At 39.9% G+C, this 20,829-nt stretch overlaps 1 protein-coding gene across 1 annotated transcript in view; it reads left to right on the top strand.

The window, feature by feature from the left end:
- The window catches only part of opcml (opioid binding protein/cell adhesion molecule-like), a 422,626-nt gene that overhangs the window by 244,166 nt on the left and 157,631 nt on the right, over positions 1–20,829 (top strand). Inside the window, exon 3 of the mRNA XM_061898041.1 lies at positions 16,117–16,242. Within this exon, the coding sequence (XP_061754025.1) occupies positions 16,117–16,242 (126 nt within the window). The remainder of the gene's footprint in view (positions 1–16,116; positions 16,243–20,829) is intronic.

Raw genomic sequence — 20,829 nt, 5'->3', positions numbered from 1 at the left:
TTTTAACAACAGTCAAATTGAGGAAACTAATTGTTGAAGCTTTGAAAGTAGAATTCTTTAACAATCTTGCTTAAGTTGTTCAACAGTCCGGGGTCTTGTTGTCGTCTTTTAGGCTTCATAATGCGGCACATATTTTCAATGGGAGACATGACTGGACTGCAGGCGGGCCAGGAAAGTACCTGCACTCTTTTACTATGATGCCACGCTGTAGTAACACGTGGCTTGGCATTGTTTTGCTGAAAAAAGCAGGGGCGTCCATGATAACGTTGCTTGGATGACAACATATGTGGCTCCAAAACCTGTATGGACCATTCAGCATGAATGGTGCCTTCACAGATGTTTAATCCATGCCTTGACCACTAATACACCCCCATACCATCACAGATGCTTGCTTTTGAACTTTGCGCCCATAACAATCCGAATGACTATTTTCCTCTTTGTTCCGGAGGACACCACATCCACAGTTTCAAAATATAATTTGAAATGTGGACTCGTCAGACCACAGAACACTTTTCCAGTTTGCATCAGTCCATCTTAGATGAGCTCGGGCCCAGTGAAGCCGGCGGCGTTCCTGGGTGTTGTTGATAAATGGCTTTCGCTTTGCATAGTAGAGTTTTAACATGCACTTACAGATGTAGCGACCAATTGTAGTACTGACAGTGGTTTTATGAAGTGTTCCTGAGCCCATGTGGGGATATCCTTTACACACTGATGTCTGTTTTTGATGCCTGAGGGATCAAAAGTCCGTAATATCATCGCTTACGTGCAGTGATTTTTCCAGATTTTCTGAACCTTTTGATGATTTTATGGACCGTAGAAGGTAAAATGGGCTTCACAGTGGCAGAGGGGTTAGTGCGTCAACCTCACAATACGAAGGTCCTGAGTAGTCCACGGTTTAATCCAGGTCTCGGGATCTTTCTGTGTGGAGTTTGCATGTCCTCCCCGTGAATGCGTGGGTTTCCTCCGGGTACTCCAGCTTCCTCCCACCTCCAAAGACATGCACCTGGGGATAGGTTGATTGGCAACACTAAATTGGCCCTAGTGTGTGAATGTGAGTGTGAATGTTGTCTGTCTATTTGTGTTGGCCCTGCGATGAGGTGGCGTCTTGTCCAGGGTGTACTCCGCCTTCCGCCCGATTGTAGCTGAGATAGGCACCAGCACCCCCCGCAACCCCAAAGGGAATAAGCGGTAGAAAATGGTTGGATGGATGGAGAAAGTAAAATCCCTAAATTCCTTGCAATAGCTCGTTGAGAAATGTTGTTCTAAAACTTTTCGACAATTCGCTTACAAATTGGTGACCCTCGCCCCATCCTTGTTTGTGGATTACTTAGCATTTCATGGAAGCTGTTTTTATACCCAATCATGGCACCCACCTGTTCCAAATCAGCCTGCACACCTGTGGGATGTTCCAAATAGGTGTTTGATGAGCATTGCTTAACTTTATCAGTATTTATTGCCACCTTTCCTAACTTCTTTGTCACACGTTGCTGGCATCAAATTCTAACGTTAATGATTATTTGCCCAAAAAATAAATGTTTATCAGTTTGAACATCTAATATGTTGTCTTTGTAGCATATTCAACTGAATATGAGTTGAAAATGATTTGCATATCATTGTGTTCCGTTTATATTTACATCTAACACAATTTCCCAACTCATATGGAAACGGGATTTGTAAATGTTCTGTGCTCCAAAAAAATCTGTGCTACTATTTGTTTTCATTTGGTAGCACCAGTGCTACTAGTGAAAAAGCTCAGCATACACACTGCATAATGATAACGTAAAAAAATGTTTTAATTTATTTAAAATGAAACACTTAAGAAATTGCATGTACTTTAGTATTCACAGCCTTTGACATTACGGTGCATCCTGTTTTAACTAATCATCCTTGAGATTTTCCTATAGCTTAATTGGAGTCCACATAGGCTAAATTCTTTTGATTGGACATGATTTGGAAAGGCACACTACATGGTCCCAAACTTGCCAGTGCATGGCAGAGCACAAACAAAGCATGAAGTTAAATTAATTGATTGTAGACGTCCCACTGGGGTGAGTTTTCCTTGCCCTTATGTGGGCTCTACCGAGGATGTCGTTGTGGTTTGTGCAGCCCTTTGAGACACTAGTGATTGATTGATTATAGACCTCTGAGACAGGAATGTCTCGAGGCACAAGTCAGGTGGGTCTGAGGCGCTGCCGTTGTGTCCTTGGGCACAACGGCAGCGACTAGGATGGCGGAAGCGGGGATCGGACCTAGAAACCTCAAGTTGCTGGCACGGGCGCTCTACCAACGGAGCTATACCGCCCCAATCAGACCTGTATAGTATAGGGGCCAGACAGAAGCAATTTCTTAATGAAGAGTTTGCCGAAATTCACCTGAAAAACTCTCAGACCATGAGAAAGAAAATCCTCTGGTCTGATGAAACGAAGATTTGGCATGAGTGCCAGGCTTCATGTTTGGAGGAGACCAGGCAACACTCATCACCAGGCCTATACCATCTATGCAGTGAAGCATGGTGGTGGCAGCATCATGCTGTGGGGATGTTTTTCAGCGACAGGAACTTGGAGACTATTCGGGATAGAGGGAAATATAAATGCAGCAATGTACACTGACATCTTAGATGAAAACCTGCTAGAGCGCTTTGATTGAGAGTCGGCAGAATAACGACTCGAAGCACACAGCCAAGATATCTGAGGACTTCAGGATAACTCTGTAAATGTCCTTGAGTGGCCAAGCCAGAGCCCAGACTTTAATCCGATTGAATATCTCTGGAGAAATCTAAAAATGGCTGGACACTTCCTTTCCAACCTGATGGAGCTAAAGAGGTGCTGAGGTGAAAGGGAAAAGAGGAATTGGCAAAACTGCCCAAAGATAGTTGTGCCAAGGTTGTGGCATTGTGTTCAAAAAGACTTGAACATTAATTTCTGCCAAAGGTGCATCAACATAGTGTTGAGCAATGGCTGTGAATACTTATGGAGATGTACTTTTTCTAAGTTTTTTATTTTTAATATATTTGCAAAAGGTAAAATAAAAAAAGTATTTCACATTGTCATTATGGGGTATTAACTGTAGATTTTTGAGGACAAAATGAATGTATTCAATTTTGGAATAAAGTTATATCAAAACAAAATGTGGAAAAAATGAAGTTCTGTGAATACAGTACTTTCTGAATGCACTGTATTTTGTTGTATCAGTCATTTTATAATTATGTTTATTATATTTACCTTTTAGGAAATTATAACATGGCTGGAGTGCAAATACTTCGATCTTACGCAGCCATGCACAGCCATTATGTAATCAATATTAGTCATTATTATTAGCACTCAATGTAAGAAAAACACATTTATTGTCTCAATAATATATTTAGAACATCTTGTATGTGTGCCAACTGTGTGTGTCACGCAACACAATGTCTGCTTTGCATTACTTGACAAAAAAAGATATATGAATAATCAAAAAATTTGGACACATGCTTGGCTAACATAAGGCTAAAATATGAACATGTTTTTCTTTACCCCAGCAACAGTATGGCAGGAACGGACACTAAGATTGGTCAAATATCGCCATTGTTATTTTTATTTGATGTGTAACTTAGCCCTCAAAAATATTCTCAAGGTGCTCGACGTATTCAGCACCAATTTGAAAAAAATCCTCTTTTTTGGAGTCGCCACGTCCATCTTCCTTTATTAACAATAACCGTCCAACACATGATTCTGTAAATCATTGCGTATTCATGATGTACAGTGGGGCAAAAAAGTATTTAGTCAGCCACCGATTGTGCAAGTTCTCCCACTTAAAATGATGACAGAGGTCTGTAATTTTCATCATAGGTACACTTCAACTGTGAGAGACAGAATGTGAAAAAAAAATACAGGAATTCACATTGTAGGAATTTTAAAGAATTTATATGTAAATTATGGTGGAAAAAAAGTATTTCGTCAACCCTTCAAAGCTCTCACTGATGGAAGGAGGTTTTGACTAAAAATCTCACGATACACGGCCCCATTCATTCTTTCCTTAACGCGGATCAATCGTACTGTCCCCTTAGCAGAAAAACAGCACCAAGGCATGATGTTTCCACCCCCATGCTTCACAGTAGGTATGGTTTTCTTGGGATGCAACTCAGTATTTTTCTTCCTCCAAACACTAAGAGTTGAGTTTATACCAAAAAGTTCTATTTTGGTTTCATCTGATCACATGACATTCTCCCAATCCTTAGCTGTATCATCCATGTATCCATTTTGGTATAAACTCAACTCGTCGTGTTTGGAGGAAGAAGAATACTGAGTTGCATCCCAAGAACACCATACCTACTGTGAAGCATGGGGGTGGAAACATCATGCTTTGGGGCTGTTTTTCTGCTAAGGGGACAGGACGATTGATCCGTGTTAAGGAAAGAATGAATGGGGCCATGTATCGTGAGATTTTGAGTCAAAACCTCCCTCCATCAGTGAGAGCTTTGAATGGTTGACCAAATACTTATTTTCCACCATAATTTACAAATAAATTATTTAAAATTCCTACAATATGAATTCCTGGATTTTTTTTTACATTCTGTCTCTCACAGTTGAAGTGTACCTATGATGAAAATTACAGACCTCTGTCATCATTTTAAGTGGGAAAACTTGCACAATCAGTGGCTGACTAAATACTTTTTTGCCCACTGTAGTTGGCATGTATGAATGATTGTGGGAAGAACCTGGCAAGGAACAATGCTGCACAAAGTGTCCGCAGCATGCTTTTATAAATTTGAATTGGTTTTCGCCCACATACATTCTAAGCTATGCTTATTTTATGTTCATATCCACATACATATTTTTAAATGAGAACCCAGGAGGATGAAGGCCTGTGAAACTCAAACTGTAATTAATTAAAAGAAAGTGGAAACATTTGAAAATAGAGCAGTACATACATCACAACTATTACAAAGAAAAGCCTGTACCAAGCATGTGAGACAACAGAAACCCATTTTCTACCAATTTTCCTGTTCGGGGTTGCAGTTTTGCTTTTTCAACTTGTCAAGGTACTGTCACACTCCACTGTACTCTCGCACACAAACAAGTGTGACCATGGAATCTCCATTTGCTTCAGTTGATGCCTACTCGACCTGGCAGATGGATGAGGCTGGAATATCATTCTGAGATATTGCAGGAAGAAATATCATACATATTGTGATATTCCTCTAGATCAGTGCCTTTGTCTGTGGAAAATTAAAACGGCTGAATAACAGACGTCATCGTCATGGACCCACTAGCTGCGGAACGTTGCTCTATAACAGTGGTAGGGAACCTAGGGCTCTCAAGCCAAATGTGGCTCTTTTGATGACTGCATCTGGCTCTCGGATAAATCTTAGCTGACATTGCTTAACAAGATAAGTAATGAATAATTCCGCTGGTAATCCCAGAGTTAAAAATAACCTTCAAAATATAAAACATTCTCATGCATTTTAATCCATTCATCCATTTTTCTTGAAGTCGCATTCATGGTAAGAAGTATTTTATTTATTATCGGTTAGCTTCAGAATAACAATGTTATTAAAAATAACAAGAGACTTATTATACTCAAAATGTTTGCCTTACTTAGAAATGCACGCCTTTAGTTGTATTCAGTGTTAAAAAAATATTATATGGCTCTCACGGAAATACATTTTAAAATATCTGGCTTTCATGGCTCTCTAAGCCAAAAAATGTTGGCCTTATTTAAAAATGCACACATTTAGTTGTATTTAGTGTTAAAAAAATATTATATGGCTCTCACGGAAATACATTTTAAAATATTTAGCTTTCATGGCTCTCTAAGCCAAAAAGGTTCCCGACCCCTGCTCTATAATCAACTAAACACTCAAAAACGCCAGGTGACGCCTTCGTGAATGTACTGAAGAATTTACAAAAACTGAACTAATACAAAAAAAATGCTGTTGTAACTTAATAATACTAACACAGCTAATGTTAAAGACGCCAGCTTCATTACATTATAGACATACAAATATGCATGGAAACACTCAAATAGACTGTTTGTAAGTAAGGCTTGTTTTGGTGATATAGTACAGTTTGCAAATCCTACAAACGTTGTTTGGAGTGATTAATGAATCCATACTAGTAGAAATGCAATGGACGATTAGAAGATGTAACGGCACTTTTACTTCTGGTTCAAAGCTTTAAACAGCAAGAAATACAGTCACAATTTACTGCAATTAGCACACGTGTGCTATAGCACAAACAACAACACATCATTTCCATGTATTTGCATGTGTTTTATGTAAATGATTTGCGTTATGCCTGTCAGCGAAGAAAATTTCATAAATTAGCAGCACCGTTGTAGGAAAAAAATTGCAGCTTATTGCTTCTATTCCGTCACGTGACTTATTCCCGGATGTGTAAAACAGTGGTGGTCAACCAAGCCAAGTTGGATGTTGTACATCAAGCAGCGCACAAACTCTCCAAGTGGGCCTACATCTTCTTCCAAAAAGTAGATACCAGCAACACATCAAACTGTGCAATGGAATCTATCTCTGTACTTCATCAAAAAAGATTTGTCGAGTCATATCAGGGTTATATCGGTGGGGTTCCCAGACATGTCGAACTATCTTATGTTCTAAACGTCATTCTACACGACACAATAGAATACAACATAGAAACGCATTGATGTCTACAACTTCTTTGGCTGGGTCAGTGAAATTGGATTAAGACTCTCCTGGATGAATCATGCATTGTTTTTGCCAAGGTAAGGTTGCATTTTATGATTTAACTTAGTGTCTAAAGCAAAGTTTGCTTGTTTTGTTGTTGTTGCACGCGCCATCTACGATTACGTGTGTTTTTGTCTTCATCAAAATATAACTACAGATGTCAACACTGTGTATGTGCTGAAAGCTTCAGTTATGATTCCTGCCTTTGGGAAAAGCGTAACTCTTAGGTTTTGCTCCCATTTGCTTTCTTTTATTTCGACTTGCCGAGTTGGTGCTTTTCACAACACTCGTAGCAAAAATGTGTTTTAATAAATACAAATAATATCAAGATAACTTAAATGGGAAATATTAAATGTAAAAAATATGTGAAACAGCTCTATATTCTCAGTAGAGTCCTTGAGGGTGTATGGGAGTTTGCCCAACCAGTCTACATGTTTCATGGACTTGGAGAAGGCATTCGACCGTGTACTTCGGGAAGTCCTGCGGGGACTGCTCAGAGAGTATGGGGTATCTGTCTGATTGTGGCTGTATGATCAGTGTCAGAGCTTGGTTCGCCTTGCCGGCAGTAAGTCGGACCCGTTTTCAGTGAGGGTTGGACTCCACCAAGACTGCCCTTTGTCACTGATTTTGTTCATAACTTATAGACAGAATTTCTAGGTGGAGTCAGGGCGTTGAGGGGATCCAGTTTGGTGGCTCTCGGATTGGGTCTCTACTTATTGCAGATGATGAGGTCCTGATGGCTTCATCTGGCCGGGATCTTCAGCTCTCACTGGATCAGTTCGCAGCCGAGTGTGAAGCGACGAGGATGAGAATCAGCACCACCAAGTGCGAGTCCATGGTTTTCGCTCAGAAAAAGGTGGAGCGTCATCTCTGGGTTGGGGAAGAGATCTTGCCCAAAAAGGAGGAGTTCAAGTACCTCAGACTCTTGTTCACGAGTGAGGGAAGAGTGGATTGTGAGATCGACAGGTGGATCAGTGAGGCGTCTTCAGTAATGCGGAAACTGTATCGATCCATTGTGGCAAAGAAGGAGCTGAGCTTCTGACAAGATCACGGGTACAAGCTGCCGAAATGAGTTTCCTCCGTCGGGTGGCGGGGATCTCCCTTAGAAATAGGGTGAGAAGCTCTGTCATCCGAGAGGAGCTCAAAGTAGAGCCGCTGCTCCTCCACATGGAGAGGAGCAAGATGAGGTGGTTTCGGGCATCTTGTCAGGATGCCACCCAGATGCCTCCCTTGGGAGGTGTTATGGGCATATCCAACCGGTAGGAGGCCACAGGAAAGACCCAGGACACTTGGGAATACTGTGTCTCACGGCTGTCTTGGGAACGCCATGGGATCCCCTGGGAGGAGCTGGACGAAGTAGCTGGGGAGAGGGAAGTCTGGGCTCCTCTGCTCAGGCTGCTGTCCCCGTGAACCGACCTCGGATAAGCGGAAGTAAATGGATGGATGGTAAAAGAATATCAAACAAACCTTTCCCTTTCATTCTTTGACTATGCTCCCTTGGACTGCAGTGCGTACCACTTTTCTCCTTGTCATTTTGGAAAATATTGCACTCTTCTGCCCCTTTTGATAACCTCCCGAGGAACTCTGAAGAAACGTTTATTCTGTTCGCGATTTCAACGGTTCGTACAGCGGAAAATGTTATGGTTTAACAGAGGGAGATGACGGCTCAGACACCAGGGTGTGTAATGTTCAATGATTTATTATACAGTATATATTGTCTATATATATATATATATATATATATATATGTAGGTGTGGGAAAAAATCACAAGACTACTTCATCTCTACAGATCTGTTTCATGAGGGGTAGTCTTGTGATTTTTTCCCACACCTACATATTGCGCTCTACCACGGTATCGAGCACTATTCTCTGGATAATCCAATCAAGACATATATATATATATATATATATATATATATATATATATATATATATATATATATATATATATATATATATATATATATATATATATATATATATATATATATATATATATATATATATATATATATATATATATATATATGTAGATATAGATATAGATATGTATGTATATATATATATATATATATATATATATATATATATATATATATATATATATATATACATATATATATATATATATATATATATATATATATATATATATATATATATATATATATATATATATATATATATAAATATAATGAACAATACTAACTAATGATACTTAAACTAAGGAATGGATTGTGTGACCAAAATCCAAAAGTGTGTGTGTGGTGTAAACTATGTGTGTAATTAACTGTTGCGTGTTACCATGATGTTGGATGGGGAAGCAGACAAATCCAAAGGGGGCTAGGCGAAAGGGGGTCCGTGATCCAAGCAAGGTTCGTGGGGTAGAGAGAGAGAGGCGACAAGGTCCGTGTCCAGGCAGGGGTCGAGTATCGAGGAAGGCAGTTGAGATCAAGTAACGAAAGGAAAACACTGCAGGCACAAGGTAGAAGACAGGGAACAAATCAAGCCCTAGAGAGGAAATAAGGAGAGAGAGCACAAAACTTGTCGCTTACGGTTCACCATTGAGAAACTAAGTTCCCGCCAGGATCCTTTGGTCCACTGGTCCTTTTGTTCAGCTTCTTCTCATCTGGTACAGGTGCACTGATTGCGTGGGCTTGGTCAGCGCGGCAAGCATGGGGGTGTGTCTTGTGGAGCTTCTCGGTGCTCCCGCTGAAGAGGGAGAAGCAAACTCCGCGTGCGCCGTAACAGAAAACCACACAAGCATAGGGCCCCTTTTTCTTCGAGAAAAGTCTTGATGGCGCCTAGTACTCGTTGAGAACAGATGCTGGCTGGACCACCACGCGGATTCAATGAACCACAAGTGACTTCATGTAATTTCAAGCAATAGTCTGGAATTTACGGGATATACACTGTGCATCTATCTATGTATTTATTAGAGGGAAGGTATCAATATGCCAGAGTTTCCCAAAGGTATATTTTTCACCTTAAACCTACACCTGCGTACATTTGCTACTGGATATGAGTAAATATAGCTGCTTGTTCGATTAATGTTAGCGGTTATACAACCCTGAGCACAGTAAGTCCCTTTCACATCCTTCCAGAGATCGCCCTCAGACTTTGAAAAGTGCTGATGTAGATTATCCATCCATCAATGTTCTATACCACTTGTCATTATTAGGGTCACGGGTGAGTTGGAGCCTATCTGACTTTGCCGCTTACCAAACAGGCTGCAGAATAACAGCATAAAGTTGCTTATTTGTTCTTTGGTTTTGATGCTGGTACGTTGATGCAAACACTATGTTTCACCATGATGTTGTTGCGACCTTTTTGCAAATGTTTTATGTATGCAATGTATATAATTATCTTGCAATCTCAATGTAAATTATATTTGAAATATTTACCTGACATCATGGGCAGACATCTGATTTCTACTTCTGGGTTGCTTAGCCCAGTGGTTCTCAAATGGGGGTACGCGTACCCCTGGGGTTACTTGAAGGTATGCCAAGGGTTACATGAGATTTTTTAAAAATATTCTAAAAATAGCAACAATTAAAAAATCCTTTATAAATATATATATATTGAATAATAATTCAACAAAATATGAATGTAAGTTCATAAACTGTAAAAAGTAATTCAACAATGCAATATTCCGTGTTGACAGCTTGATTTTTTGTGGACATGTTCCATAAATATTGATGTTAAAGATTTCTTTTTTTGTGAAGAAATGTTTAGAATTAAGTTCATGAATCCAGATGGATCTCTATTACAATCCCCAAAGAGGGCACTTTAAGTTGATGATTACTTCTATGTGTAGAAATCTTGATTTATGATTGAATCACTTGTTTATCTTTCAACAAGTTTTTAGTTACTTTTATATATTTTTTTCCAAATAGTTCAAGAAAGACCACTACAAATGAGCAATATTTTGCACTGTTATACAATTTAATAAATCAGAAACTGATGACATAGTGCTGTATTGTACTTCTTTATCCATTTTTTCAACCAAAAATGCTTTGCTCTGATTGGGCGGTACTTGAATTAAAAAAATGTTCACAGGGGGTACATCACTGAAAAAAGGTTGAGAACCACTGGCCTAGCCCCTGATCACTATATTAATCACAAAGCACCTAGTAATTAGTATACTAATCAAACAAAACCAAATACAAAGGTTGTTTGACAAAATTAAAAGTGATATAAAATGTTGTACTTTTTTTTTTTACCTCTCCAAACTTTAATTGAATTAGATACTCAGTACAATATTTCCTAAAAAAGTTGTATCAATCTAATTGTACAAATGGGTCTATTTTAATATGATAATAATAACAATGGATTAGATTTACATAGCACTTTTCAAGACACTCAAAGCGCTTCACAGAGAAGTGAGAAGCCATCATTCATTTACACCTGGTGGTGGTAAGTTACTGTACATCCATAGCCACAGCTGCCCTGGGGTAGACTGATGGAAGCGTGGCTGCCAGTTTGCGCCTACGTCCCCTCCGACCACCACTCATCATTCATTCACCAGTGTGAGCGGCACTGAGGGCGAGGGTGAAATGTCCTGCCCAAGGACACAACGGCAGTGGTTTGGATGGCAAGGGGCAGGGACCCTGCAACCCTTAAATTCCTGGCACGGCCCGCTCCACCCACCATGCTATGTCGCCCCTATTGTAGACTTAAATGTATATTGTCAATAAGTAATCACATAATTAAATATATTTCATAATCAAAGGTGGCTAGCAAACTTCACATTTGTTTTCCTTTTTTGCAATCTCTACACACTCAGCAACGTTATTTATAGCGAGTTAGCGTAATTGGCTTTGCATACAACATTATACCATGTGGGTACAGATGAAAAGTACTTTTAGTGATGTAATGATACACCGTAATAATTGTTCAGTGTATACCTCTGTTATAAGGTAACAGAAAGGTACATTTCAAGTATAGTAAGGGGACAAAATGCAAAACATAAAATTGCTTGACTTTTATTGAAACAGATTTATTTATTTTAAATGAAACACGCAGTCAAATAAAATCTGCTAAAATGTAACCGTCCAATAAATAAATAAAATGTGTTCTGTGACATTCACAATACTTACAAACCCCTTTTCCATATGAGTTGGTAAATTGTGTTAGATATAAATATAAACGGAATACAATGATTTGCAAATCATTTTCAACCCATATTCAATTGAATATGCTACAAAGACAACATATTTGATGTTCAAACTCATAAACTTTTTTTTTTGCAAATAATCAATAACTTTAGAATTTTATGCCAGCAACAAGTGACAAAGAAGTTGGGAAAGGTGGCAATATATACTGATAAAGTTGAGGAATGCTCATCAAACACTTATTTGGAACATCCCACAGGTGTGCAGGCTAATTGGGAACAGGTGGGTGCCATGATTAGGTATAAAAACAGCTTCCCAAAAAATGCTCAGTCTTTCACAAGAAAGGATGGGGCGAGGTACACCCCTTTTTCCACAACTGCAAACGTCAGTTGTGGACACAACGTTTCTCAAAGTGCAATTGCAAGGAATTTAGGGATTTCAACATCTACGGTCCATAATATCATCAAAAGGTTCAGAGAATCTGGAGAAATCACTCCACGTAAGCGGCATGGCCGGAAACCAACCTTGAATGACCGTGACCTTCTCTCCCTCAGACGGCACTGTATCAAAAACCGACATCAATCTCTAAAGGATATCACCACATGGGCTCAGGAACACTTCAGAAAACCACTGTTACTAAATACATAATACTAAATAAATTGATCTCAACTCTGTACACTGCTGCTGGAATTTTAATTTTAATTTTCCTGAAGGAACTCTCCTGAAGGAATCAATAAAGTACTATCTATCTATCTATCTATCTATCTACAGTTTGTCACTACATCTGTAGGTGAAAGTTAATGCTCTACTATGCAAAGCGAAAGCTATTTATCAACAACATCCAGAAACGTCGCTGGCTTCTCTCGGCCCGAGATCATCTAAGATGGACTGATGCTAAGTGTTCTATGGTCTGACGAGTCCACATTTCAAATTGTTTTTGGAAATATTCGACATTGTGTCATCCGGACCAAAGGGGAAGCGAACCATCCAGACTGTTATCGACGCAAAGTTCAAAATCCAGTATCTGTGAAGGTATGGGGGTGCATTAGTGCCCAAGGCATGGGTAACTTACACATCTGTGAAGGCACCATTAATGCTGAAGGGTACATACAGGTTTTGGAAGAACATATGCTGCCATCTAAGCGCCGTCTTTGTCATTGACGCCCCTGCTTATTTCAGCAAGACAATGCCAAACCACATTCAGCACGTGTTACAACAGCGTGGCTTCGTAAAAAAAAGAGTGCATGTACTTTCCTGGCCCGTCTGCAGTTCAGACCTGTCTCCCATCAAAAATGTGTGGCGCATTATGAAGCGTCAAATACGACAGCGGAGACCCCGGACTGTTGAACGACTGTAGCTCTACATAAAACAAGAATGGGAAAGAATTCCCCTTTCAAAGCTTCAACAATTAGTTTCCTCAGTTCCCAAAGATTTATTGAGTGTTGTTAAAAGAAAATGTGATGTAACACAGTGGTGAACATGCCCTTTCCCAACTACTTTGGCACGTGTTGCAGCCATGAAATTCTTAGTTAATTATTATTTGCAAAAAAAAATAAAGTTTATGAGTTTGAACATCAAATATCTTGTCTTTGTAGTAAATTCAATTGAATATGGGTTGAAAGGGATTTGCAAGTCATTGTATTCCGTTTATATTTACATCCAACACAATTTCCCAACTCATATGGAAAAGGGTTTTGTGGAGCGATCAAGATTAAATGTGTTCAAATGTAAATATCTTAGTTGCTCATATAGCAATGTTTGTATACAAGTTTAGATTGTGGTATGACATTAATCAATTGGGATATAAATTAATTTATTCATTTTAGCATTTATATTAGCTAATGAGTTAAGGCTAACCGGCGCGTAACTGTATCGGTTTTACGACAATTTTAAATTTAAAAAATTCAGTCTAGTTCCATCCTATCTTGCCGATTGTATTGTACCATATGTCCCGGCAAGAAATCTGCGTTCAAAGGACTCCGGCTTATTAGTGATCCCCAAAGCCCAAAAAAAGTCTGCGGGCTGTAGAGCTTTTTCATTTCGGGCTCCAGTACTCTGGAATGCCCTCCCGGTAACAGTTCGAGATGCTACCTCAGTAGAAGCATTTAAGTCTCACCTTAAAACTCATTTGTATGCTCTAGCCTTTAAATAGACTCCCTTTTTAGACCAGTTGATCTGCCGTTTCTTTTCTTTTTCTTCTATGTCCCACTCTCCTTTGTGGAGGGAGTCCGGTCCGATCCGGTGGCCATGTACTGCTCGCCTGTGTATCGGCTGGGGACATCTCTGCGCTGCTGATCAGCCTCCTCTTGGGATGGTTTCCTGCTGGCTCCGCTGTGAACGGGACTCTCGCTGCTGTGTTGGATCCGCTCTGGACTGGACTCTCGCGACTGTGTTGGATCCATTATGGATTGATCTTTCACAGTATCATGTTCTCATAGTCATCATTGTCACCGACGTCCCACTGGGTCATTATTGTCACCGATGTCCCACTGGGTGTGAGTTTTCCTTGCCCTTATGTGGGCCTACCGAGGATGTCGTAGTGGTTTGTGCAGCCCTTTGAGACACTAGTGATTTAGGGCTATATAAGTAAACATTGATTGATTGATTGATTGATAATTTTAACCGATTTACCTTGGTTTATCTTTATTAGCGTTTATTGTCACAGCTGTAGATGTAAGTGGGAAATCGGGGCTCCCCTGTACTGAACCAAAGATCCTTACTGAATAATCTAATTATGAATACATGTACTGTTCCACCCCTCCGTTCTTTTTTTTTAATAAATGCAATAACATCACAGTGGACAAAGACACAGACAATTTTACAATTTAAGTGTGTCTTGATCAGAACAAATGCAGTAGTAAAGAATGTTTATTGTATGGTTTATATTTGGAGTATTTCTAAACAACACGTATTAATTGTATTTTTTATGCTATATTTACCTGTTTTATTGTCCACTTTTGAAATCAATAGGCAATATGTATTATATGGTGGGCAGCCTACGATGATAAAGTAATTTTCTCTCATTTTTAGAATTATGACCCACTTCTTGCATCAGTTTTGTGTGAAAGTTCATGTGATATACAGTCATTTCCGAATGTTGCAACAGTGTTTCCTTTAAGTTTTTCTGTAAAGCAGTCCTAAGACTAAGTACCGTATTTTTTGGAGTATAAGTTGCTCCGGAGTATAAGTCGCCCAGCCGAAAATGCATAATAAAGAAGAAAAAAAACATTTAAGTCGCATTTTGGGGGGAAATGCATTTGATAAAACCCAACAACAAGAGTAGACATTTGAAAGACAATTTAAAATAAATAAAGAATAGTGAACAACAGGCTGAATAAGTGTACTTTATATGACGCATAAATAACCAACTGAGAAGGTGCCTGGTATGTTAACCTAACATATTATGGTAAGAGTCATTCAAATAACTATAACATATAGAACATGCTATACGTTTACCAAACAATCTGTCACTCCTAATCGATAAATCCGATGAAATCTTATACGTCTAGTCTCTTACGTGAATGAGCTAAATAATATTATTTGATATTTTACGGTAATGTGTTAATAATTTCACACGTAAGTTGCTCCTGATTATAAATCGTACCCCAGGCCAAACTATGAAAAAACTGTATTAAAAAAATACCGTATTATATTCTTCAAAATAAATTATATTGGTATTTTTTTAATCTTATCAATTAGGTATTCACATTACTGGAAGGGTATGACTGAAAGCCAGACTGCACACAGGGACAATAATTACAAACTGAACTTCATGCTTAATGAGTCAGCAAAGTCAAACGTCGAATGAATTCAGGTTAGCATTTCACACTGTGATTTTATCAGATACCCTTCATATCAAAGTCAGCATTCATTTATGGTTTTGCGATGGAAAGAATTGAATGAGAAATGTCACTGCTGTAATATTTTATTTCAAGATGATCATTTCTGGGCATGTGATAAGTACCCTATTTACTACATGAACTATTAAAACTGATTTGAGTGTCACACATAGTTTACACACACGCACGTACGCACACACACTCAGAAATGGTCAGTTGGTGAGAGTATCAGTCCAATTCAGTCTGCAAGCATGCTTGTCAAATGAACATTTTGCCAATGATCCTAATGACACAACTCAGTGACGTGTAACCCAACGAGGCTCAGAAATGTCATACTTGTCATCTAATTTCATGGTAATTGAGTCCCAAACCCTGGGATATTTTTAAACTAATTATCATTTTCATGGTTTTTGGGTACCCTTTGCTCACATGTCATTTAGTACAAATCATCAATCATCATTTTTTTGTTTTTCTCCTCAGTCCCTGCCAAGATCACAAATATATCCAAGGACATCGCCGTAAATGAGGGCAGCGATGTCAATCTCATGTGCTTTGCTGTGGGTCGTCCAGAGGCGAACATTATGTGGCGGCATCATTCTCCAAGAGGTAAGATGGATTTGGTGAGACAGGCAAACAATCAAGAGTCTAATTCCTGAATTTGATTGTGAATTTAACAATCTTTTTTGATCAGGGTTAAGTCCATGTCTAGTTTTGAGTCTTGTATAATTGATCGTTCTGTTACGATCCGTTACCCGGATCTTCACATGTTGTTTATTTTTCCATCTTTGTTTCATTCTCCTTCTGACCCGCTTAATTCTTGTTTAGTCTGTCACCATGGTGACTCATCAGTCCACCTGCTAGTCTCGGTCACCGCACACCTGCTACTTCTTTGTTCATTCTTTCTGGGTTCATAGTTTGTTCTCACGCAACTGTACGTCTGGGTTTTGATCGTTTGCTTTCACGCAAGTATTTCTATTCTCGCGAGCTTTCACGATACGCACATTGTCATTAGCTCTCATGCTAAATGTTTTATTTATTCCTTTTTGTGTGCCCACGTGCCAGTTTAACTTCCTATTTTTGTATTTCCTAGTTCTCATACTAGCGTCTTTGGTTTGCCTTTGCATTAGCTCCACTGTTTCTGTTCAGAGCTCATTTTTTGTTATTTAGAATAAATTCATTATATCTTACCTCGTGCTGTGTTCGAGTCAAATGCATCCACGAAGGGACATTTCCGGCAGCGCTGTGCCAACCAGTCCTTACACCTTTGTCTAATTTAGACAATGGGACCTCATAATGAAATGGTGTCGAGCAAATCTGTTGCTTCCTAGACATAAAAAACTTCCCAACACATAATTTCTAATGCAAGAAGAAACCGTTTCAAGGACTCTACAAGTATAGGTCTGAAAATCTACTGATTTGAAAGTAAATAGTTGATGTTTCAGTTTTATTATGGGCCCGGCGTTCTGAAAAGTCTCAAAAAAACTGTTTTTTAATGATTCAATATATTAATTAAGATACAAAAGAAAATCATTTAACATCAGACTTTGCTGTATGGTATCTTATGGTTTATTTGTTTCAGACACATTTGACAGACAATGGCTGAAGACCCTCACAAATGGAAATGATCAGTTTGTCGACCTTTTGTTGTGTCTTTGCTATGGATGAATATATCATTAGGATTTGATCGATACCAATACCAATGTTTATATTCCTTATCGATACGCGTATTAATTGGTACTCTATGTAATTTGTGTAAATGAAGATGTGACAAAACGCATTTTCATTAGCACAAGTGGTTGTGCTCGAGCGATAATATAATATAACAACTCACAGCAGGGAAGTATTTCATCAACACCTGTTGTTTACACTTTTTTATTTTGTCTATCGTTCACAATAATTATGAAAAAAAACAAAAAAGACATCTTTTTATTTTATTTTAAAGATGATAAAACGCTTGACAGATGCAGCTAATGGGAGTCACCATTGTAGCGTTGACAGCTCTCTAAAACAACTTCAAAAGCCTCCATCAACATTTTGTTTATATATTCTGTAGTAACAGACACATTCATAATAATATGTAATATGTTCAATATTTACCCTATGTTGATAATTTTAGCAATTTCCAGGACTGATTTCTTCCGCTCATTGATTTCTGTGTCCGTAGCAGCGCACGTCTGACTTCTGGCAACAACTGTGTGTTCCTACTTCCGGAGTCAAACGTGTGTTCTAATTATGGCAGATTGTTAACAGACAACAAAGACGACTATTTTAGGACAGATGAGGATTCACAACCGTATATTTTTGAAGCTCAAAATATTGAGAACGAAATACTGCTTATAGAACTGACCATGAAAAAGAGGGTGAGACCTTGGATCAGACGAAAGCCGGGAGAGCGACAACGCTATAAAGGTGGAACTTGGAGGGAAGCTATTACAACATAAATGGTCTGCTTATCCAAAATCAACAGGAAACGTCCTCCGGACAGCGGTATATATATATGTATATATATATATATATATATATATATATATATACACATATACATTGAAAAAATTGATTCGAATACGAATCGAATCGTTTACGTTGTACGATTCAGAATCGACTCTCATTTTTAAAAAATCGATATTTTTTTTAATTTAATTTTTTTTTTTTTTTTTTTTAAATCAATTCAACAAACCACTACACAGCAATACCATAACAATGCAGTCCAATTCCAAAACCAAACCTGACCCAGCAACACTCACAACTGCAATAAACAGAGCAATTGAGAGGAGACACAAACACGACACAGAACAAACCAAAAGTAGTGGAACAAAAATGAATATTATCAACAACATTATCAATATTAGTTATAATTTCAGCATAGCAGTGATTAAAAAATCCCTCATTGACATTATCATTACACATTTATAAAAATTAAAAAAAAAGAACAATAGTGTCACAGTGGCTTACTCTTGCATCGCATCTCATAAGCTTGACAACACACTGTGTCCAATGTTTTCACAAAGATAAAATAAGTCATATTTTTTGTTCATTAAATAGTTAAAACATCCATCCATCCATCCATCATCTTCCGCTTATCCGAGGTCGGGTCGCGGGGGCAGCAGCCTAAGCAGGGAAGCCCAGACTTCCCTATCTCCAGCCACTTCGTCTAGCTCTTCCCGGGGGATCCCGAGGCGTTCCCAGGCCAGCCGGGAGACATAGTCTTTCCAACGTGTCCTGGGTCTTCCCCGTGGCCTCCTACCAGCTGGACGTGCCCTAAACACATCCCTAGGGAGGCGTTCGGGTGGCATCCTGACCAGATGCCCGAACCACCTCATCTGGCTCCTCTCGATGTGGAGGAGCAGCGGCTTTACGTTGAGCTCCTCCCGGATGGCAGAGCTTCTCACCCTATCTCTAAGGGAGAGCCCCGCCACCCGGCGGAGGAAACTCATTTCGGCCGCTTGTACCCGTGATCTTATCCTTTCGGTCATGACCCAAAGCTCATGACCATAGGTGAGGATGGGAACGTAGATCGACCGGTAAATTGAGAGCTTTGCCTTCCGGCTCAGCTCCTTCTTCACCACAACGGATCGATACAACGTCCGCATTACTGAAGACGCCGCACCGATCCGCCTGTCGATCTCACGATCCACTCTTCCCCCACTCGTGAACAAGACTCCTAGGTACTTGAACTCCTCCACTTGGGGCAGGGTCTCCTCCCCAACCCGGAGATGGCACTCCACCCTTTTCCGGGCGAGAACCATGGACTCGGACTTGGAGGTGCTGATTCTCATTCCGGTCGCTTCACACTCGGCTGCGAACCGATCCAGTGAGAGCTGAAGATCCCGGCCAGATGAAGCCATCAGGACTACATCATCTGCAAAAAGCAGAGACCTAATCCCGTGGCCACCAAACCGGAACCCCTCAACGCCTTAACTGCGCCTAGAAATTCTGTCCATAAAAGTTATGAACAGAATCGGTGACAAAGGACAGCCTTGGCGGAGTCCAACCTTCACTGGAAACGTGTCCGACTTACTGCCAGCAATGCGGACCAAGCTCTGACACTGATCATACAGGGAGCGGACTGCCACAATAAGACATTCCGATACCCCATACTCTCTGAGCACTCCCCACAGGACTTCCCGAGGGACACGGTCGAATGCCTTCTCCAAGTCCACAAAGCACATGTAGACTGGTTGGGCAAACTCCCATGCACCCTCAAGAACCCTGCCGAGAGTATAGAGCTGGTCCACAGTTCCACGACCAGGACGAAAACCACACTGTTCCTCCTGAATCCGAGGTTCGACTATCCGGCGAAGCCTCCTCTCCAGTACACCTGAATAAACCTTACCGGGAAGGCTGAGGAGTGTGATCCCACGATAGTTGGAACACACCCTCCGGTCCCCCTTCTTAAAGAGAGGGACCACCACCCCGGTCTGCCAATCCAGAGGTACCGCCCCCGATGTCCACGCGATGCTGCAGAGTCTTGTCAACCAAGACAGCCCCACAGCATCCAGAGCCTTAAGGAACTCCGGGCGGATCTCATCCACCCCCGGGGCCTTGCCGCCGAGGAGCTTTTTAACTACCTCAGCGACCTCAGCCCCAGAAATAGGAGAGTCCACTACAGATTCCCCAGGCACCGCTTCCTCAAAGAAAGACGTGTTGGTGGGATTGAGGAGGTCTTCGAAGTATTCCCTCCACCGATCCACAACATCCGCAGTCGAAGTCAGCAGAACACCATCCGCACCATACACGGTGTTGATAGTGCACTGCTTCCCCTTCCTGAGGCGCCGTATGGTGGTCCAGTTAGTTAAAACAAATTTACATTATTGCAATCAGTTGATAAAACATTGTCCTTTACAATTATAAAAGCTTTTTTTTAAAAAAATCAACTACTCTGCTATAATATTTGCCGACTGGGGTGGATCCTGCTGAAATGCTATGTATTGAAAGAATACAGAATCCTTTTAAATCGGGGAAAAAAATCGTTTTTGAATCGAGAATCGAATCGAATCAAAAAAATCGATATATTATCGAATCGTGACCCCAAGAATCGATATTGAATCGAATCGTGGGACACCCAAAGATCCACAGCCCTAATATATATACAGTATATATGTTTAATTATTACTACTACTATAGCTGTTCCTGTTGTATGTGACAAACTGTTTCCCGTTTTAAGGGTCTCTCTTCAAATAATGACTTGTATGC

The sequence above is a fragment of the Nerophis ophidion genome, linkage group LG04, assembly GCF_033978795.1.
Source record: "Nerophis ophidion isolate RoL-2023_Sa linkage group LG04, RoL_Noph_v1.0, whole genome shotgun sequence".
NCBI classification, from domain to species: domain Eukaryota; kingdom Metazoa; phylum Chordata; class Actinopteri; order Syngnathiformes; family Syngnathidae; genus Nerophis; species Nerophis ophidion.
The sequence above is the reverse complement of the archived record's forward strand: the minus strand, read 5'-3'. Positions and strand labels throughout refer to the sequence as shown.